Source organism: Cervus elaphus, chromosome 12, assembly GCF_910594005.1.
Source record: "Cervus elaphus chromosome 12, mCerEla1.1, whole genome shotgun sequence".
NCBI classification, from domain to species: domain Eukaryota; kingdom Metazoa; phylum Chordata; class Mammalia; order Artiodactyla; family Cervidae; genus Cervus; species Cervus elaphus.
In genome coordinates this window covers 88,408,385-88,432,513 of record NC_057826.1, presented here as the reverse complement: position 1 = coordinate 88,432,513, position 24,129 = coordinate 88,408,385, and the positions used below count along the sequence as shown (strand labels likewise).

Genomic DNA, 24,129 nt, shown 5'->3' with positions numbered 1-24,129 from the left:
GGCCGTATAGTCCATAGGGTCGCAGAGTCAGACGTAACTGAAGTGACTTAGCACGTATGCACATACTATCTAATAACACTGGTATTTTAAAGTAAGGCATTTCATGTCGAATTAGTGTATAACACTAGTGTACAGCTAATGTTGTACATACAGTTATCTCAATGTTCAGTACATAGTTATCCACTTACACAGTAGTTTGACTTTAGATGTTTCAACTTGACAACAGTGCAGAAGCAATACACATTCAATAGAAACTGTACTTCCACTTTTGAACTTTGTCCCCCGTCCCCCCGGCTAGTGATACGCAGCAGGGACCTCTCTCATGATTTGGGGCGGTGGCAGCACCCCCCTCAGCCACGCAGTCACAGGGGTAAACAACCCATACACAACCGTTCCCTACCAATTACAACCGTTCTGTTTTTCACTTTCAGTACAGTGTTCAATAAATTATACATGATATTCAACACTCTATTACAAAACAGGCTTTGTGTTAGATGGTTTTGCCCAACTGTAGTTTAATGTAAGTGTTTTGAGCATGTTGGTTGGATGGCGTCACCGACTCGACGGACATGAGTTTGAGTAAACTGCGGGAGTCGGTGATGGACAGGGAGGCCTGGTGTGCTGCGGTTCACGGGGTCGCAGAGTCGGACAGGACTGAGCGACTGAACTGAACTGAACGGAAGGAAGGCTAGTCTAGGCTGCGATGTTCTAGGCCAGCTGTATCAGATGCATTTTTTCACTTAGGACAAGCCAAGGAACATCTGTAATTACAAGCTCACTAAAAGTAAGCTGTCATTTGTAACTCTAGGTATTTTCCTCTTTCCTGTGGTTGGCTTCTTATACTTACATGACAGAAACTCAATGGGTGTAGTCTGTTAAAAGAGATTAAGAAAACCAGACCTCCAAATAAAAGCACAAACACTTTTATTTTTAACAGTAGTGTTTTGTTACAATTTAGTGAAACAAATAAATACATTCATTGGCCACAGCTATACTTTTATAACCAGTTTGACACTGATTTTATAGCTGAGAAACACTGTTAAACAATAAAAAAGGCAGCTATGCTTAAAAAAGCCACTTTAGCTATAAATTACATCTTTCATAAAACTACTACCAGCTATAGTGAGTGGCAAGAGTTTCAAAGTTAATGACCATCCAAATGAAACAATAAAAACAAGTACTGCTAATCACTGTAGAATTACACACTTAAGCAATGAAATTCTCTTTTCTAGTTAGTGAACCAAAAAGAAGGTTTGAAATTGTCATCATGTGCTTCAGTGCAGGATGAACAGGGGATCGATAGCCCTTTGATTTGATAAACAACTCCTTCTTTCAAGACCAGACTTAAAGTGCTCCTAGTGCTTTGGAATTTTTAAGCAAAAACTGGGCCAGAAGCTTATCTTTCTTTGTCTTTGGTGATTTATTGTGGGAGATGTCTACAAGGAGACAAATGCAAGAATTCAGGTTCCCTGGTCAAGGATAAGGAATTTACAAATCTCAGATTTGGAAGGATCAACTAATGCAACTGAAAAAAGCAGGTTATTTTATCTGAAATATTTTTAAAAAGTAATCCTCACTTATCTGGTCAAATAGGAGCATTATGTAAGGAAGTCTGGGGAAGCTTTCCTAGAAAACATGTATCACTTTGAACCCCAAGGGTTAACAAAGGCAACACATCTTCTTAGTTAGCTCTAGATAATTAAATACCTAACATTATTAAGAAAATAAATAGTTGGCATTCTGAAAAGAAACCCAGTAACTGAAGTTGCAGTAAAAATACACTCAGGTAAGTGCATGGTATGTTGTCCTGTTATGACCTATAAATTCTATACTATAAATTTTTAAATAATTTGGTTGCATTGAAAGAATTTACTATAAATCCAAAGTGACATGTATAAGTTTATGCTTTGGACTGAATTCAGAATTATTTTGTACGATAAAAAGATGAAATTTCTTTGGCTGTGTACCAGCTTCCCAAGAGATCAAAAGCATTAAAAATTTCATTTTTTTCTTGGGGTTTCACATACTGTTATACTTCTGTGACGTTACTGAATCAATCAAAAAGTTGAAAGATGTTTTATGTAAGAGAAGAAAAAGAATATAACTTTCTAATCAAAGTAAAGACAGAAAAAGATAGTTGTATTAGTTCCAGTTCTGAAGAAATAGATTAGCAAATAACCATATATAGTCATCTTTAAGCATGTTGTGACAGCTTCCCAATGTTGCCTTTTACCTTGGGCTCTTGAGGTATTTAGCATCTACTTTTTTCCATATAGACATTGGTAGAAAGTGCATTTTAAAATTCTCTATCACTTTAGCCTACCATATATATATATATATATTTTTTTAGATCTAAGATAGGACGTTCAAGATAGTTTTAATGTAATTCTGAAAGTACTCCAATATTGTTAACCACTGGCTTTTATACTTACCTAGTTAGTACCTTCACATGAGTTGTTCATTTAGTCTAGTGCTGGAATTAATTTGAATTAAATTTAATTTGGTTTTGCTCATATGCAAGATATTAAAATGAAAACTAAAGGAAGAATTATATGTATTACAAAGTATTGCACTTGAGTTCACTGCAATAACATATCATGATTTAATTTACCTGAGGATAATCCTGATTCATAGGAATAATAGGTATGATTTGCTATATTTTATTTCAGCTAATTGAATGCCTTTGAAAATGTATTCATGTTTTAACTTAGAATTGTATATTTTCTGAATAATTCTTAAATGCATCTGTAAACTTTAGTCCTAAGAAGTTTCTATCAATATCTCCCTACACAAAAATTGCTGTTGTTTTCTTGAAGAATCATGCTTAAACTACTGCATTATCTTAACCATACAGGATAATCACTTGTCCAATTCTACTTAAAGTAGCCACGTAATTTTGATTGGTATACTTTGCTCTTGAAGAAATGACTGTGGCTTTCCAAAGAACACTGCTGGTCCTCACTGTAAAGGATTACTAGTATCATTTCTTTATAATGATTGTTTGAATAATTTCAGTTAGTACTGTACAATCATGCTTAAAAGAACTATCTTCAATGATTACATATTCTCAATAGATCTTTCAAAAGAATGATACATTTTTATGCCTTCATTCTGTGCACTGTTGACACTATAAACTTTATTGGGTAAGAATTCCACATGGAGTACACTGCTGGATATACAGGCTTTGATTTTTGTGAGGAAACTGCCTCCTGATTGGATGTACAACATAACATCCCAGTGTGAACACTGGGTATGACTTTGGGGACTGCAGTGTACTCTTTCAGAACAAAGATAAAAGTGCAAATATGCGTTTGATATTCCAAAGTCAGGATGTTTGGAGGTCATCAAGTCCCTTAAGATCTAATCCTTCTTTTCTCTGGCTCCAGATTTTCCATTGTACTTCATTTTACCAGGACGAGGTCAAAAGTAACAGCTGTGTCCTCCACTGGATTCAGCCACATTTCCAGGCTTTGTTTGCAGTTGTAACGGATAATGGAATGTTTATGCAGATGGAATTTAAACACATTGAATATACACATTCATGAAAAATGATTGAAGAATCACAACTTGGTGATGCCATCAGTTTTGTGGTGTCACGTATAAGCTATGGTGACTGTTCATATCTAAGTTACTACAAGTGAACAGCAAAGGAGCAGTGTCTGTCAGAGGTCCATGCAGGTGGGGAGAGACAGTGTAACCGCTGCCGCCACAGCCCGTCATGGTGCCGTACCAGCCCAAACCTTGCGAGTTTGATAAACTGCAAGAAAAGGGCAAAAAAGGACTGCGATCAGGATGTAATAACTCATGTTGGCACTCTAGTTCTTAATGCTTTATGTTCTTTGCCAAATAATGGCTTTCTACAAAATTCAGTAACTTATATCTAATATCCTTGATTCTACATCACATATTAGAAAAGAATGAATAAAGACCATTCAAAATTAGTAGAACTTGATTATCAGATGATAATAATAGTAGTAATACAGTGCTTATTATGTATTGGGCTTTATTCTAGGACACACATATGTATGTTTACACACACATGCACTCAATCTTCACAACAATCCTATCAGATAGGTTCTCTTATTATCCCTATTTTACAGATGAAAAACAGACAAAAAATTGAGGTTAAGCAACTTGTCCAGATGAAGTGAGGATTAGAGAAAATGCTATATCAAACTCAAAGCATTATGTAACATGCATTAAGGCTTTCTCTTTGCACTGATACAGAGCTAAAATGGTATGGACTTGTAATGATTTTGGAACAAGGAGGGCACTGAAGATTTCTTATAGTAGCTAAGCTTCCCAGGAGTTTTAGGGTTTCTCTGTGGATTTTGAACAGCACAGTAGATATGGAAACATATATAATCGCTATAATAGTATTTCTTCTCTGCTCACCAACCCCCATCAGCTTTGAACTAACGAGGGATCCTGAAATGAAAGGGTGCCATTTTACCCCCAAAGGCATTTCTCAAATAAAGGTAACATATGGACTTAGGGGCAGATGATAATTCTTTATAGTACAGGTCTCATCGTGGGTTTAACATTTACTGTTCTATGCGCCAATGTTAAATGATCTTATATATTGATAGGTATCAGCAAATCACCCTTTTCATATTTGGGTTAAAGCTTTTAAAAAAAATCTATGTTGGTACTAATTCAGTGCAACTACCTTCCTTCTCTTGAACTTCCCAGTCTTGGCAAGTCATCATCACTATCATATCGTCTCGGATTGTCGAAGAAGTATGCTCTGGAACTATAACTGTGACTATTTATCATGCCAGCAGGTGCCTGTGAACAATTGTAGTAGATAGAATATGAAGATTTACTTTTCAACTAAGAAAGGAGGTTGAGATTTATAATCCTTTTTAGTTTTTGCCAAAAATAGAAAATCAATATAAATGTTCTATTATATTTAAAAATAAGAACAGGCATTAGGTAATGTTATGATATCATACCAAATTCTGGTTTAATCTCTGTGCCCGGAAAAACAGTACCACTGACCATGCTGGCACATGTTCCCACAGAAAGAGGACCATTCCAAATACAATATACTCTTCTCCACTTACATCTTTTACGTGAGCCTGTGAATAGAATATGGTCGAGCAGTTTTAAAATCAGTCTTACATGTAAGGAATCACCCTCCACAAACAACTTGCTTCAGGTAGGGTAAGTTAACAGATCAACTTACAAGCACATAGAACTCTAAATTAATTTTCCATATTTTATGGCTTCTCATGTAATGATATTTATTCTTTAAAGATCATAAAATGCTTTGATGTTAAGTAGAATAAAGAGGTATTAACTTTTTCAACACATCAGTTTACGAAAATATTTTTAATACATGGGTAGTGGTGTGGGTGGTTTAGGTCCCATAGTCTGAGGAGGGTTATAGAAGAGACTACAGGTTCCAGCTCCTCCAAAGGCAAAATAATCGCACTTACCCTGAGTTACACCTGTAGAGAAATGTAACATGCAAGTCGCTCAGCTCTGTTGCTATTTAAAAACATGCTTTTGGGCTTAAATTCCATGTTGAATTTGTTTCTATTCAAATAGATGTGGGGAAAGAGAAATGGGAAAGGAGTGAAGGGAATCTGCCACACGGAACCAAATGTGAAAATTCCTTCTTTGAAAGATAATTAAAATTCTGATAAAATAGCATTCCAGAATGCTTAAATTCAGTACAAAGTTAAATTAATATAAATGAAGATATGACATGCACCTAGGTCAGACTATTTCTAGCAGAAGGATGGAGAATGCTGGGAGGTCAAATATGCATAGCAAGGGTACCAGGAGTCACTACAGAAAACACCTAGATACCCAAGGAACTATGAAAGCACTCCCATTTTCAAGACTGACAATGTCAGATTTTCATAAAAGTCATACATCTAAAACTGAGCCAAATATTTAGGTTATATGTGGTTCTTGGGTAAGAGAGAACTAATTTCATCCTAGCAAATTAAAGACATAACCATATTTACTAGCTAATGACAGAATATCAGCTTATCTAGAGATACTTAAACAATATCCTTTACAAATTAGTAAAATAGATTTATAACCAATAGATTTAATGCACTGTTAATATTATTCACAAAAAGAAAAGAAAATACTACTTTGGGAGAAGTTCTCTCTGAAGAATGATTTCAACTGCCACATATGAATGAGAATTTTTAAACATAGAACTTTGAAGTATGATTACTGATAGTGGCTAGAGATTCCATAAAAGTGTTTGTAAGTCAAACACTTAAAACATTCTCCTAGTCAGGCTAACTTCATTATTATACACTTAGATTCGCAATACATGCTAGATTCTTACCTTATCTGAAAGATTATCCCAGCCATAATTAAATGGACTTTCTAATGTGTCCTGAGATATGGTGATCACCACCAAATTATAACATGCTCTTGAAGAGTACAGAAGAATGACCACAGAGCCTACGACAACAGTCTGGCATAGAGACATACCCTAAAAGAAATAAAAGTCATCATCACAATAGCCTACACATTTGTCATGATATATATTGTCCACATACAGTATAGTCACCTCTTGCAATGCACCCCTAGAAAACGCTGAGTGAGTGCCAGTTGAAATCAATTCTTGATTATCATGCTTTACAATTCCTATTTTTAGAACCACTTGTGTTTCAACTACCCTGTTAATGCATGTAAGTTCTTTGTCAACTTGCCTAGCAGCAGCTGGAGGAAGATTTTGTTCAGCCAAGGTTATCTTACTTCCTTAAGGAATATACGAATAAACAAGTTGGCAAGTGATCGATGTTAATCAGAGAGGTAGTTTAGGCACAATGAGAAAAGAATGGGAAATAGAAACATTAGTCCATTTGATACACTTAATTTCCAATAAGAAGCAAAATTGAATAGAAACACAATTCCTGTACTATTTGCTTTGTTCTGTTAGAGTTGATGTTAATCCTCTGTTGATATTGTTATGTTGATGACAAAATGATGCAGGCACCCAAATGCACTTTCAAATCCAAAATATTTTAATACTAAAGCTTTCACCATTTCCTGAAATATAGAAAGAAAGCCTAATATAACAGTGGTTATAACACTGGTTATAACAGTGGTTGTCAACTAGAATGTATACATTGGAGAAGGGTGTGGTATCCACTTTTGCAGAGATTTTTAACCTGAAATATTTGAATACAGCTGGTTTTCTTTGTCATCCTATTTATCTTAAAGACATTATTCTGAAAAGTGACACAACTGCCAAACACATATTGTGAAAAACACCTAATACGGTGTTTTGGAAGTTTGTATTCTAGTGTCAAAATGATTAAGCGGAAATGATGGCATTCACCACACAAGGGTCAGGGCTGCTGGATGATTGACAATTTACAGGAGAGTTCTCCACATAAGAGAATTCTCTGACCTTTATAACTTCCCCATGTCCTCTTGGACATTTATGAAGATGAAAAACTTAAGCATAATGATCTGAGCCAGAACCCAAATCTGTTTTAAATATAAAGTTTATGCTTGTCTAGTTTTAAATAGATGCCAACATATCCAGAAACACACATAGCATGTAAATTGAGGGAAATTTGTCCTTTGTTTTCTGTTCGGACCTTTATCAAGAATAGTCAAATATTTCAGAAAGGTGTGAAAGTGACAGCAATACTGCTTGTGGTATATAGTGCAAAAGCAACACATCTGTAAGAGTCTGCATTCATAGTCTCATTCACAATTTCTACGTGTAGATACAAGCATCTGACCACTATAGCATACCCTCAAGTCTACACATTCAAATATTTATTAACTACTTTCCTTTTGTCTTCTCATTATATTACAATTAGGGCAGTTGCACTGAATTTTTGAAGTTATGTGTGTATGTATGTTAAACAATCTATTAATTGCAGCATAGAAATAGGTTGTTAAAATTTATGAGAAGGTTTCAATGGGTTTGGTAGGATTGAGAAATATTATAACTGACATGCTCATAAGAACAACACATTTTTAGAGGTGAATGAGAAGAAAGCAAACTTAAAGATGAAATATATCTTGAAAGATTTTGGGATAGCAATAGCGTATCTTCTCTGAGCTAACTCACTATTACAGCAAAAAGTATGTGTGAAAATAAAATCCTAGCAAGATTAAATTTTTTAATCAAGACTAAGCTTTTCCACAATGTGCATTTTTATTGTGCATATTTATTATGAATCCAAAAAAATGTTGCTAATAAAAAGCTAATCTAAAAGCAATCCAGTTTCCATTTTAAAAGTACTATATTATTACAGAAAAGTTAAGTAACAAGAAAAGTTAGAATGCTGTAAGCATTATCATCCTTTAATATGCTGCTGCTGCTGCTAAGTCACTTTAGTCGTGTCTGACTCTGTGCGACCCCATAGACGGCAGCCCACCAGGCTCCCCCGTCCCTGGAATTCTCCAGGCAAGAACACTGGAGTGGGTTGCCATTTCCTTCTCCAATGCATGAAAGAGAAAAATGAAAGTGAAGTCGCTCAGTCGTGTCCGACTCTGTGCGACCCCATGGACTGCAGCCCACCAGGCTCCTCCGTCCATGGGATTTTCCAGGCACGAGTACTGGGGTGGGGGTGCCATTGCCTTCTCCAATCCTTTAATATAACCATAAGTAAATTTATAGTTACTGCTTTAAGAAATACTATGACTGCTAAAAGTAATAACATCTTATAATCTGGAGTTTCTCTACTTACACTTGTAAATATTATAAAAAACTGCAAAGAAGTGTGAGCAAAGAATAGTATCAGAGCAATTAACAAAGCAAAATTGCAGCCAAATTACATACATATAATAGAGAAAGAAGTCCACCAATTTAGAAAACAAATTAAGATTCTTCCCACAAAATATAGGATCATAAAACAAAAGTAAAGGATTCAACTACATGGAAAGTGCTGTTGGAAAGTTAGAGAAAATTTTTCTAAATTGAATAGTCATGACAAACAATTCCACTCAGGAGCAATCCTCAAAGAATGATTCTCCCTTCCTCTACTTTAGACATCTACAAACCACTGTTTTAGAAATTCCACACTTGACAAGTGAAGAAGAGTTAGACCTCACTCCAGTATGCTTACCATCAGTATTTGTTTATAGGTACTTTTAGGACGCAGATATGCAGAAACCTCAACTTACCATTCACTGAATTTTGACAACTGGTGTATACAAATAAGGAACATTACCATCACTCTTGAATGTTCTCTGACATCCATTCCCCACCAGTCAACCCCTCAGACACAAATATTCCCCTGCTTTTGTTTTTACCACAACTTAGTTCTGCTTACTCTAGAACTTCACATAAATGGAATTATAGAATATGAACTCTTGTGTAGGTATCACTCACTCAACATAATGTTTTGAGATTCATCCATGCTGTTGGATGTACCAGTAGTTAGGTCTTTGCACTGCTGAGGTGAACAATGAACGTGACCAACTCCTGGTTTGCTCAAAAGTTTCCTAGTTAAAAAACTTTCCTAGTTTTAGCACTGAAAGTCCCATATTCAAGAAATCCTTTGAGTCCCTAGCAAACCAGGACAGTTAACCCCACTAATCCACTGTATAATTACATGAATGTGTTTATATGAGAATTTGTTTATCCACTTTTTCTGTTGATGGACTGTTTCTGTGAATGTTCTTACTCAAATCTTTTTGTGGACATATTCTTTTGCTTTTCTTGGGTAAATACCTCAGAATGGAATTGCTGGGTCATGTGATAGGTTTAAGTTCAGCTATATAAGAAACTGCCAGATCTTTCCCCAAAATGGATGTACAATTTTATATTTCCAACAAAATATGAGAGTTCCAGTTGTTCCAATTCCTAGATAACATTTGGAGTTGTCAATCTCTTTAATTTTAACCATGCTGTGGATATTTTGGTTTTAATTTGCATTTCCTCAGATGACTAACGATATTGTGTTTATTGGCCATTTGTACATCTTCTTTGTGAAAAGTCTGTTCATATCTTTGACCATTTTTAAATTGGGCTGTCTTTTTAAAAATTATTGAGTTGTAGACAGTCCCTGCATATATTGGAAATGATTCCTTGTCAGATGTATGCATTGCAAATATTTCCCTAAAATCTGTGGTTTGCCTTAGCATTTTCTTAGTCTTGCCTTTTTATGGGAAAATTTAATTTTAATTAAGTCTAATTTATTATTATTCTTTTGTGATTACTTTCAAAGACCTGCTTAAGAGATGTTCAAAAGGAAATTAGTCCTGAATATTCATTGGAAGGACTGATGCTGAACTGAAGCTGAAACTCCAATACTTTGGCCACCTGATACAAAAACTGACTCATTGGAAAAGACCCTGATACTGGGAAAGATTGAAGGCAGAAGGAGAAGGGGACAATAGAGGATGAGATGGTTGGATGGTATCACTGACTCAATGGACATTGAGCAAGCTCCGGGAGTTGGTGATGGACAGGGAAGCCCAGCATACTGCAGTCCATGGGATCGCAGGGAATCAGACATGACTGAGTGACTGAACTGAAGAGATCTTTGCCTGTACCCAAACTGTAAAGATAATCTCTTATGTTTAGTTTTAAAAGCTTTAGACTTTTTTGAGCTATATTTAAATTTGTGACCCGTTTTGAATTTTTGTGTGTATATGAGATGCAGCTAGAGGTTCATTTTATTTCATGTGGATATCCAGTTGTTCCAGCACCACTAGCTTTCCCTTTGAATTGTTTTAGCACCTTTGTCAAAAATCAAGATTATTTAAGTGTGGATTGTTTCCAGGCTCTCTATTATGTTTGTCTATGTCTTAATTACTATGGTTTTACACTAAGTTTCAAAGTCATGTGTTCTAACTCTTCTTTTTCAGAATTACCTTCTGCATTGTTCACTACAATAACCGTTAGCCACATGTATTTACAAAATCACATTTAAACATGTTAAATTAAAAGATCAGTTCCTTTGTAGCACAAGTCCTCTTTCAAGTGCTCCATAGTAACATATTGGCTAGTACAGATATATAATATTTTCATCATCACAGAAAGTTCTGTTGGAAAGCACTACTTTTTAAAAGTATTTTAGGTCCTTTGTATATCCATATAAATTTTAGAATAAATTTGTCAATTTCTATTTTTTAAAGCCGCAAGGTACAATTATAATTGGGATTGCATTTTATTGATAGATCTTTTGTGGAGAGAATTGTCATCTTAAAAATACTGTATCTTCTAATCCATAAATAATGCTCTTCAATGATTTAGATCTTTAATTTACCTCAGCAATAGGTAATAGTTTTCAGTATAGAGGTACTGCTTGTTTTTTGCAAAATAGATTCCTAAGTATTTTGGGTTTTTTATGCTGTAGAATTGCTTTTTGAATTTAATTTTCAAACTGATTATACCTGGTATATATGAAAATCATGTAATTTTGCATTTTGACTTTGAATCCTGAGAACTTGCTATATTCATGATTCCTCAGGATGCTCTACTTAAGCAACCATGTTATCTGCAATTAGTTTTCTTTTTTTTTTTTGATGGGCTAGGTGGTTTTTTAAAAAATATTAACTTATTTTAATTGGAGTATAATTAGTTTACAATATTGTGATGGTTTTTGCCATACATCAACATGAATCAGCCACAGGTGTACATGTGTCCCCCCATCCTGAATCCCCTTCCCGCCTCCCTCCCCACCCTATCCCTCTGGGTTGTCCTATTATACAGAGTGAATTAAGTCAGAAAGAGAAAGTCAAATACTGCATATTAATGCATGCATATATATGGAATTTAGAAAGATGGTACTGAAGATCCTATATGCAGGGCAGCAAAGGAGTCACAGACATAAAATACAGTTTTACTTCTTAATTTCTAATTTTATACCTTCTGTTTTTGTTTTATTGGACTACTGAATAGAAATGGTGAGAATGGACTTCCTTGCTTTGTTCCCAACCTCAAGGGCAAAACATTCAATACTTTCAGTGTGACACAGATTGCAGGTTTTTTAGAGACGCCTTTTATCAGGTTGAGGAACATTCCTTCTGTTCCCTGTTGGCTTAAAGTTTCATTGCGATTATTTTTAAATCATGAAGGGTGCTGAATTTTGTCAGATGTTTTTGCTACATCTATTCAAATGATTATTTATCTTTTTTCTTTTGTTCTCTCAATGTAGTGAATTACATTGATTGATTTTCAAATGTTAAACCAGTGTTGCTAGATTCTGTATCTCTAAGTATAAGAGATTACATGTGTGTGCTCAGTCACTTCAGCCGTGTCCAACTCTGTGTGACCCTATGGACTGCAGCCTGCCAGGCTCCTCTATCCATGGGGTTATCCTGGCATGAATATTGCAGTGGGTTGCCATGCCCTCTTCCAGCTGATCTTCCTAATCCAGGGATTGAACCTACATCTCCTGAGGCTCATGAATTGGGACTGAGCATAGGACGCTAAAAGCTCCAACTATGATTGTGGGGATTTTTATCCCTTTATTTCTTACTACCTGGTAAGTTCCTCCTCTTTATTCCTACTATTTGGCTTCATATACACATCTATTATTTTCATGTGTTTGATGAACTGTACCTCTTTATATTTGGTAATATTCTTTGCTTAACTTTTATATCTGGTAATACCCTTTGTCTTGACAACTCTTTTGCTTAATATTAAAGTGCCTTCTTACACTTATTGAATGAATAGTATATTAGTTTCCTTGTTCAACTTATATCTATCTTTATATTTAAAGTGCCTTCTGGAAGTCACAGTATAGATGGGTCTTTTTTTTTTTTTTTTAATTCATTTTGACAGTCTCTACCTTTTAACAGGAGTGTTTAGTCCATTAACATTTACTATAATTAGTGATATGTTTAAATTTAGGTCTTACATTTTACTATTTGCATATTTATTTGTTGTTCCCCTATCTATTATTTCCTGCATCTTTTGGTTAATTGAATACCTTTTAGAACTCCATTTTAATTTATCTATTGAACTTTTAACTATACTTTTCTATTCCTTGTTGTTTTCTTTTTGCCTTAAGTGGTTGCTCTAGGGCAGCAGTCCTTAAAGTGTGGTCCTGGGATCTTAAAAATCAAAATCAAGATGATTAAAAACAAGAGTACTAAGATGTTATTTGCCTATTATATTTTCATTCTCTTTTGTATATACAGCAGAGTTTTCCAGAGGCTTTATGATATGTGATGGTGTCAACACTCTGTATGCATGTGTGTTCTTGTGTTTTCTGTTAATAGGTTCCTGATATAATAGATTTAGGGTATAAATACATCCATTTTCAGAGATTAACTCAGCTTGTTCTCTGTATCTTTATTGGGTTCTTGTTAATTTTCTTTAATTATACCTGATATACCTGCTAAAACCTCATTATTATCAAACAGTTAGGTTTATTTTCTTTTTTGGCAATGCCCAAACATGGCCTATGGGTTCCTAGTTCCCAAACAGGGATCAAACCCATACCCCCTGTAGTGGAAGCATGGAGTTTTAACCACCAGACCATCAGGAAAATCCCCAAACAAGTAGTTATTCTGAAATCCTAGAAGAAAAGAAGAGAAAGGGGGATTTCCCTGGTAATCCAGTGGTTAGGACTTGATGTTTTCACTGCCGTGGCCTGGCTTCAAACTCAGGTTGGGGAACTAAGATCCAGCAAGCCACAGGGTGTAGCCAAAAGAAAAAAAAATATGATGAAATCCTAAATTTTTCCTTGTATCTACATGGCAGCACAATAAGACTAGGTAGAATTAATATATTTGTTTCATAATATTTAAGCATTTAAATAAAAACTTAAAATATTAAATTTAATATTAAACTCATTTTAGAAATTAATAACATTTTACTCTAAAATGAAAAATTATAATTCTTTTCATATTTAAGAATGGATTATTGGCTTAGGAATGGGGACTTATCTTTTTATTGGTACAAAGTTTCAGTATGGGATGATGAAGATGATCTAGAGATGGACAGTGGTGATGGTTACACAACAATGTAAATGTACTTTATGTCCCTGAACTGTACATTTAAAAATGGTTAAAATCATAAATTTTATGTTATGTATATTCATTAGAATAACAAATATTTTTCTCTACACACAGCTTTTCTGTTTACTTCTAAGATACTGAGAAAGTTGAAAGTGTTAGAATTCTCTGACTCAGTGAAGAAAGAAATCTATATACAGTAACTGGGTGACACTGATTTCCTGTTTTATCAAATGAAATGCAATGAAAACTACCTTTCAATAGGTTTTATAAATGTTAATAATTTACCTTATTGTCTTTTGCAACAGAACATTATGTCTAAGTTAAGCTGCAGCATCATTTTGAGATCAATCATTCAGAGAGTAAAGCAAAACAACTGTAATTGTAAATGCAGGTGTGGTGAGCATTTAAATGCCACAAATTGTTTTTGTAACTTTCCAAACTAGAAATTAAAAAACCATTCAGGCATTTTATAGGCTAAGTTGTCACACTTAGCCTACATTGGTTGGCAAACCAATCACAATAGCTGAGAGACTAGTAAAGCCTTGAAAAGTTAAATTGTTGAATGCCTCCTGGATGAAACATGCATTACCATTTTCCAATATAGAAATTTACTGATTCAAAGATTTAACTAAAAAAATAGTGATTTAATGTCTTATCAATAGACTTGTGTTACTATTTTTGCCTTAAAAATAAATAAATCTGATATAGTAGGACTAATTTTGTTTGTATTCATTTGGTGTCAGCACCAACTAATCATACAAGATATTCTTATGTCAATGCCTGAGAAGTAGTACTGAAATATTCAAAGTGTTGAAAATTCTTCTGATGATTTATCCTGGGCCAACTGCGCTGATAGTCTCACTAATGGTACAGAAATAGTCGATGGTAAAACTGTGGGCTGGAGCACAAAGCAATGCAGTGGTACCAAACAGTATTATGTTCTTTACTACTACGCACTCCCAGTTAAAAAAGAAAGTTCATTTAAGAATATCCCTGATGAAATAGTGAAAATATTTATTAAGTATTGACCCCCCAGTACCTATCTATTTAATATTCTGTGTGATGAGATAAGATATACATTGAAGTAATTCTGCTGTATACTGAAGCACAGTAGTTGTCTTGAGGAGAAGCACTTATGTGGTTGTTTGACTTGTGAGCTGAACTTGTGAGCCACTTTTTTCATGAAACCCCATTTTCTACTTGACAGACAGCTATGGCAGACAAACAACGGTCATTTAGACTTGGTTAATAAGCATACTTCTTTTTTAAAAAATAAATGAAATGAGCCTGTCATGTCAAAGAAAACATCTAATAATATTTATTGCCAATGATGAAATATGAACTTTCAAGTGAAAATTAGAATTTTTGAAGACTTGTAAGTACCTGTATCCACTGTAAGACTGGCAGTTTCCCAAACTTAAATAATTTCTTTGATGCGGTTGGTGGTAGTATTAACAAAAGTGATTCTGGATATTGTCTAATGAAATGTATCAACATTTTGAAGATCTGTGACCACTCTTTTCCTATGATCAATGCATGATGTTATAACTCATTCAAAGTGTAAGACAGACCAATGGAGAGTACAGAAAATTCACTAATATGGCTTTAGATTCTATATGGCAACTAACCTTTAAGAAACCTCCACTTCAGAGTTTTGGTGTAGTATTAAAGAAGAATATCCACAATTATCTGAAAAGGCTATTTAAATTCTCCTCCATTTTCCAACTATATATATGTGTGAGGATGGATTTTCTTCATATACTTCAACCTAAACAACATATCACAACAGATTGAATGCAGAAGCAGATATGAAAATCCAGATGTCTTCTATTAAGTCAGACATTAAAGAGATTTCAAAATGTAAAGCAATGTCAATCTTTTCACTAAGTTACTTTTGTTTTGGAAAACATAATTATCTAGCATAAAAACATTTTATTCATGTTAACATAGAATAGATTTTTTATTGGTATTTTAATGAATTAATAAATGAATATTTTTAATTTCTCATTTTTTCTAAAATGTATATATAGGTAGATGTAAGTTATATAAACAAAATCTCTTTGGGGTCCTCAGTAATTCTTAGTATTGTAATGGGATCTTGACACCAAAACGTTTGAGAATCACTGCTCTAGGGATTATAAAATATATCCTTAACTTTTCATAGTCTAAATAATTGTTAATATTATTCCACACGATGTAAAATATAATAACTGTGACCATATAGGCCCTGTCCTTTATGCTACAGTGCTATAGTTGTTCTATATACTATACCGAGAATTATGTATTATATCTACACACCTAAGCCTCACATTATAATGTTTGCTTTGCACAGTCATATTTATTTTAAAGAAATTAAGAAATTATATTTACCCACACATTTTTTATTTCTTGTGTTCTTCATTCCTTCCTGAAGAGCTAAAATTCAAGCCAATTTTATTCCTCTCCAGTCTGTAAAATTCTCTTAGCATTTCTTGTAGTGTAGGTCTGTTGGTAGTGCATCTTCTTTGTTTTCTTTTTCTTTTATCTGAAGATGTTTCTACTTCTTCATGATTCTTTAAGAATATTTTTGCGAGATAACAGATTTCAGAGTTGACAACATTTTTCTTTCAGCATTTCAAAGATATTGTTTCCATGTCTTCAGGCTGTATTACATCTGATGAGAAGTGACTGATCCTTTGAATCAGTGTTCCCTTATGTATGTGTCATTTTTCTCCATTCGCAAAATTTTCTTTTTTTAGGTTTTAAGCACTTCAGGGCTTCCCCAGTGGCTCAGTGGGTAAAGAATTCACCTGCAATGCAGGAGACACAGGAGACGTGGGTTCGATTCCTGGGTCAGGAAGATTCCCTGAAGGAGGAAATGGTAACCCACTCCAGTATTCTTGCCTGGGAAATCCCATAGACAGAGGATCCTGGCAGGCTACAACAGTCCACAAAGTTGTGTCACAAAGAGTTGGACACAATTGAGCACATAACACTTTCACTCTCACTTCAAGCACCTTGACTACAATGAACCTAGGTGAGATTTTCTTTATATTTATCCTGATTGGGATTGCTGAGCTTCATGAAACTGCAAATTTATGTCTGTCATCAAAATTGGAAAATTTAGGTCATAGGTCTTCACACGTTTTTTTCCCAATCTCATTTTCTTCCTCTTTTCCTTTGGGAATTCCAATTATACATAATTTGACCCTGAGACTCTGTTCATTTCATTGTCATCTCCCCTCCCTGTCCCCCATCATCCTCTGGTCTTCAGATTGGATAATTTCTGATGGATTTAAGTTCACTGACTCTTCTTTCACCTCCAATCTGCTGCTAAGCCCAAGTAGTGACTATTTAATTTTAAATACTGTATTTTTTAATTCTAAACTTTCTGGTAGTTTTAAAAAACAGTTTCTATTTCTCTTAAGATTTCTTATTTATTAATTCATTCAAGTATTAATATATATTTCCTTCATATCCTTGAGCATATTATAAAATCATTGATAAATTCAACATCTGGGTTAACATCTGAGACTGCCACCAATGATTGCTTTTTGAGTTTTTCTTTTTGCTCTTGAGTATGAGTTATAGTTTTCCTGTTTCTTCATATATCTAGTGACCTTGGATTCTGTTCTGGACATTGTGAGAGCCATGTTTTAGAGTTTGGATGCTGTTATAGTTTTCTAAAACATATTGATTTTTCTTTTCCCTTAAAAATTTTTTTATTTTTAGCAAATGATTAAGCTGGCTAGACTCAAATCTCAAACTGTCTCCCATGCATGAATAGCAGCTGAAATCTCAGTTCAATTTCTTTAACCTTTACTGTGCTGCTGCTTAGAGTATGTCCTGAACATGTCTAGTTCAAGTATCAGATAAAAATTTGGCAGAGTTTAAAATCAGAATTTGGACCTTCCTCTACTTGGCTGTCTTCTTCCTGAGATTTTCCACTGACTTTCCATCTGGAATAGTTTCTTGAATTTTGCCCTATGATTCTTCAAGCAAGTAAAATAGCAGGTTTCTCTTCAAGTTTTGGCTGCCCCATGGATGGGACTTTTCCTCAGGTTAGAAGCTGTAAAAAACAGGGAATTCATGCTGTGTCAGTTCCTTCTTCTAACAGGCTGCTCTCCAGTGCTGTCAGTGCTTTTTTATACTTTTTCCAGGATTTATCTTTGCTTTCTGCAGAAGGTTGAGTCCAATAGAAGCTACTTGGCCAATAGCAGAAGTAGAACCCTGCACATGTTTCTGAATCCATCTCACAAATGCTATTTCCATTTTGAAATTAGAATGCCAAACTAAGCATCAAAAATAAGAAAACAAAGTAATCTCAATTAGTAAATTTAAAATGTATTTTGATAACTATAAGGCCTAAACAGTTTTAAAAATAGTTTCATGATGCTAAGACACAATGAAATTAGATCTCTGGCTCCAATGACTCCACTGTTACAGGTAAGATGGCTTTAAGTTGATGGACTTTATGTCCATGGAAAAATAAAAAACTTCTGAAAATGCTGGCTGGTCTAGTAGAAGAATTTAGTAATATAAAGGAAAGGTATGATTATTTGGGACCCCATGGATTATACAGTCCATGGGATTCTCCAGGCCAGAATACTGGAGTGGATAGCCTATCCCTTCTCCAGGGAATCTTCAGGAAGAGATAAAAGATATAAACCCAGGGTTGTAAGCAGGGATTTTTCAAATGGGACAAGTGTGTGGTGGATTGGTTCAGCAACACAATAGGAAATAAGACTTGCAATATAAGAACTGGAATAATGAAGGCAGTAAATTAAAGAAGCACCACAGCTTAAGATGAATGAAAAAAATTCCAGTGACTCAAGAGAGAAATCAGAATACTGGGAAGGTAGCAATCATATCTATTATAGAGGATGATGCAGCCTCTGTTTTTTTTTGTTTTAAACCATCATCCTCAACAAATTCTGGTGAAGTCATATTTCAGGGTGGTGGATGACAGGCATTAATGGTATTTTAGTTTATTACTTTAATGTGGCCTAAGTAATCATAAACTACTTCTTTAGTCTTATGGGATCAGCTGGTCTCCATGAATGATCAAAAATATGGTTTAGTTGAATGTTACTGTGCCTCTGCAAGATGCTGATAATACCTTCCATCCCAGTATAGTAATTAATATGGATCAAGAGTTGAGTGAACATGGGACAGAAAGGTTTACATAGTAATTAAAACTGTCAGACATTCAGGAGAGAGAGAGAGAAAATGCATTATTTGCAAACAGTTAACTAGGCAGGGAGACAAGCTAACCTTGAGTCAGACAATGATTTGTTTTACACTCTTATCCAGATATAAAATTGTACATGTCCTTGATCAGAGATGTAAGGCTAAAAGCTCAACTTTTGTACTCACCATAACTTTGAGTGGTCTTTCATACAGATAATCCCAACTTGCCATTATTTTGGCTCCTATAACGGCAAGTTGGGATTATCTGTGTGAAAAATCACTCAAAGATAAGGTGAGTACAAAAGTTGAGCTTTTAAATTAATTAATTTGAAACCTTTTTGTGCCACTATTTTATCCATTAAAAATTACATGTCTCCTATATTCTTATAAATATGCTTATTTTTCCTAATATTGAAATTAATATTAGAATAAAAATAATTTTATTGTATGTATTTTAATGTTAAAAATTATATTATAATTCTGATTAAAAGTAAATAAATTCAAATATACCACAGAAAACAAAGAAAGGCAAAGCAAAGAGCAATTCAAAAAACTTAATTGGAGAGGGACCTCCCTGGCGGTCCAGAGGTTAAGACTTCACCTTCCAGTGCAGGGGGTGCAAGTTTGGTCCCTGGTCAGGGAGCTAAGATCCCACATGCCTCTTGGCCAAAAAAAACCAAAGCATAAAACAGAAGCATTATTGTAACAAATTCAATAAAGGCTGAAAAAAATGGTCCACATTTAAAAAAAAAAAAAAAAAACTTAATTGGAGAAAAGGACTAATACTGACAAATGATCATATTAATAAATACAATGTATTTGTTTACCCTATAAAGAGTTTGTAAAAAAGAAACATTTTATCTAAAGTTAATGAGACACACTTGAAATGTCAGCAATATACAAAAAGTTTAAAAATAATATTAAGAAAAAAATTAAAAAATAAATAAAAAAGGTCATTATATACTTTCAACGATACATATTCCAAAAATTTCTAAGAAAAATGACTCAATTATTAGATGAAATGTTGGAGACTTCAACTGTTACAAAATCTGTGCAGAATGGAATATAAATAAAGTCAAAATTAAAATATTTAAAAGAGAAATCCTATTCTCCAGTAATTCTTATCTTTTTCACTGTTCCTTTGGAGAATTTGATTATATATAGAGGACATGTCTCCAGACACATTCTGCCAACAATTTTAGGTATTCAAGAACTTTTTGAAGCTACATTACCATCCTTTTGTATATATTAGGATCATAATAGCTAACATTTATAAGGCCTTCCTAACTGCTAGGAATCACACTAAACACTTTATATTCATTTTAATTTAATTTTTATAACAACATTATAAGGTAGGTACCACTCTTATCCTCAAACAACCTATGAGACCAACATTATCATTATTTTCATTTTACAGACCAGGAGAGTGACCATTAGAGATGCTGTTACTGAAACAGGAGGCAAGGCGGCAGGGAACAACTTTTAAAAGAATGATATGGCCATAGGACATGACAAAAACTAGTTAGAACCAACTAGGTCCAATGTGGCAGAAGATCTGACTTCCTGTGGACCTCGTTATATGCCCATCATAACACATTAGCAAAAGCTAAGTGACACACCCACCAGTGCCATGACAATTCAAGCTGGACCATCAAAAATCAAAAGGTTGACAAGAGTCCAATTCCTGGAAATCTTTGTCCCTTCCTCAAAATATTTGCAATAATCCTCCCACTCACTAGCCTATGAAATTACCCAATACGTAAAAACTAACCACCCCATATTCAGGGCCTCTTGCCTTCTGAGATGGCCCACACTCTATCTGTAGAATGTGTTTCTCTCTAAATAAATCCACTTCTTACCTATCACTTTGTCTCTCACTGAATTCTTTCTTCGATGAGACATTAAGAATCTGAGTTTCATTAAGGGCTGAGACCAGGTGTGTGATATCAAGACCATGAGTTCAAATCCCAATCTGAACAACCTGCACAGTTTCATTACTTTTCCAATTGCTCAATTGATCATACAGCCAATGAACAGGAGAGACAGGATTTATTTATATCCTTATCTCTTGGATCCCAGGGGTTTTTTTTTTTAGCTCTTAATCACTATGATACACTGTCTCTCACTAAGGTCATTTCAAATTAATTAAAAAATCAATATATATGAAAAAGAGATATAAACATATCTCAAAGTATATCCAAACCACATTTTAAAATTTATATCACCCTCATTGCAAAAGAGAATTTGAAGTAGTTACAGAGATACACACAGAATAAAAAATAAATATAGGAATGTGTGGGGATGGGGTAAGAATGTGAAATGAAAAGAGAGGTAGACCCGGAACAAAACTGGGTATCATAAGATCACCTGTGATTGCTATAAAGATGAGCCACAGATTTGCCTCTGCACAACACAGTAGCCAGGGAAAAGAACTTAATAATGTTTTTCTTGGTACTGAACTGGAGGAAAAGATCTTTTCTAGGGAACAACAACATAATATGATAAGACTTTAAGACAAGTGTTTCTCACAAAAAATTTCTTACACATTTCCTGATGTAGACCAAAGCATGATGTGCCAGTATATGTCAGGAAAAACAATTCTATCCAGGCTATAATGCAGTCTCAGAATACAACTCTATAATGAACTGGATTAGGCAGAGAATAGATATGGACTAGATGGGGAAATGGACAGACTGTATATCCTTCAGGTAATGTTTCTGTCAATTAAGCTTTTGAGTTTAACACCTAATAGCTTATTTTCTCCAACAAGAACCTGGAGTACAGAAATTCTACATTGTTCAGGAGGCCAGAGTCATATGCACGGACAATCATGCAGAGGGTAAGACTGATAACTTCCAGTGGAAGTTAGAGGGCCCAAAGAGAACATATATCTGAATTTTAGACTTTTCACAAAAGTGAAAGTAGAATAGTATCTATCTATATGTAGAGATAATATCTAATTCACACCAATGTGTAAATATGTAGTATTTAAGACATGGCTGAAATCCAAAGGATGTTGCTATAATATACAGTAATGATATTATGGAAAGTTGCCAAGGCAGTACTTGAGAAAACATATTGCTCTAAATGCCTTTATTAGTTTAATTTAAAATAATAAATTAAGTATCTATATAAGAACATAGATATGGAACAAAGCAACAACCTTACATATGTAAGAAAACCAGAAACTGAAAGAGAAGAAATAAACTATTCAAATTCATAATAACGAATATTTAAAAAGCAAGTCAGAGTTGCTACTTTGAAAAAGAACCAAGTCACAGCACTGATCTAGTAGCTAAAAGAATAAAGGTAAGAGAATTCAAACAGAAAGTCATTTCTAAATTTTATTTTGGAGATGAAGAAGAAGGGACAAAATTAAGGTCATAAAAAGGAGAAACATTAAAGTTATGCCTTAAAGTTGGGTAAGATAAGGACAAACAGGAATAGAGCACTGGGAGTGGAAAGACATTTCGGAAGATGAAACAGCCTAAGGGTATAGAGACAGAGAAGCATACCTGTACTACTTAGAAATAAGGTTGGTAAGACTGAGACAAATCATGGAGGATCTCATTATCACTGAATATGTAGAAGAAGGAAGGAGGAATAAAGAGAAAAACAGAAGACCAAAGTCTGAACTTTCAGGAAACTTTCTTAGGGATAGCAAGAAACAAGGTCAGTTTGAAAGCGGAGGAGACAGATGCTCAACAAACATTTGCTGATTGAATAAAAGAAATGGCCATTACTATATATTGTTATAGAAGTCAAAAAACAAAAATGAGTCTAGACATTTTACAAAGAAAGTATGAAAGCAAGATGATGTACTATTTGAATAAACCTAATTAGAAAAACCAAGAACTACAGAACAGTATAATACAAATAATTTACTATCTCATATTATATTTACCTTTATAGGTATGTATCTGAACATGTTTCTCTGTAGCGTTGCGAGAGAATCCTGAATCCATGCACTTTTAAAATTTAAGTGTATATCTTTCATATGATAGTGACAGGAACGTATTTAAAATAATTCTGGAGGAATTATCAAATTAACTTCCCTCCTCACATTGGTAACTTAACTACATTCAGAGAATTCTGTATATCACAGTGAGAAAAACCAAACTCAAAAAGTTTGTAAGTATTCAGAAAACAAGCCTTCAAATTCAGCCTCATTTATTTATGTTTTATCACTAGACAAAAGAGGTAAGGAATTTATCCTGGTGTTGTCACACTATGAAAAGATGCTGTTGCAACATCAAAAGATTATGCACCACAACAACGGTGGTTGTATTCTTCTTAACACTTATATGGAAGCCAGAATTAACTAAAATATTTGACTTTTAGGAAGTAAACTGTTAGAAGTTGGATAAAAAAATTTCCAGACAAGATTAATGGATTTGAAAGTAAGTCTCTCTATGTCTCTCTCTCTTTCTCTCCTCTATTTCTATTTTTGTTTCTATATTTCTATTTCTATTGATATAAGTTTAAAAAATAAAATTAAAATCTTCACCTAAACTTAAGGGACAAGTTGATTTCCATGCATTTAATTATAGTACCTTACTTTAGTAGGATTATATTAAGGGTAATAATAATATAGAAGTCTAAAAAATATTTCAGAGAACTGTTTAAGAAACTATCTTGCTTATTGTCAGTGAATAGGCAATGATGCCAAATTAAAGCAACTCATATGTACGTATAAACCCCCACCCCAATATCCATACACATATACCCCATACCCAATGCCACACATACGCTGGGATACTGATCCACCACTCAACCACACTGTCAATCAGCAACAGCAGAAACATTCATGGTTCTCTGTTAACAGGTTAACATTGGCTTTTGTTTCCTGACCCAAAAGTATATGGAAAGGGAGAAGCAAGGCATTTATAAATTCAGTTACATGAGTAGCTGTTTCAAATACCATAGGGACTTCATATTATGGAGTGAAGTAACATCTTCTAAAACTTTATACAAATAAACAACACTATACCAGTAAGACATCTTGACATTGCTAACCCAAATGTATATAGACATAAAGTGGTAAATCTG

General features: G+C 34.2%; 1 protein-coding gene across 1 annotated transcript in view; it reads right to left on the bottom strand.

Annotated features, from left to right (window-relative positions):
- Positions 1-913: 913 nt before the first annotated feature.
- The window catches only part of GPR137C (G protein-coupled receptor 137C), a 59,057-nt gene continuing 35,841 nt past the window's right edge, over positions 914-24,129 (bottom strand). Inside the window, exons 4-7 of the mRNA XM_043921003.1 lie at positions 6,314-6,463; positions 4,956-5,081; positions 4,670-4,788; positions 914-3,757 (exon numbers count right to left, since the gene is read on the bottom strand). Coding sequence (XP_043776938.1) covers positions 3,580-3,757; positions 4,670-4,788; positions 4,956-5,081; positions 6,314-6,463 — 573 coding nt within the window. The 3' untranslated portion in view covers positions 914-3,579. The remainder of the gene's footprint in view (positions 3,758-4,669; positions 4,789-4,955; positions 5,082-6,313; positions 6,464-24,129) is intronic.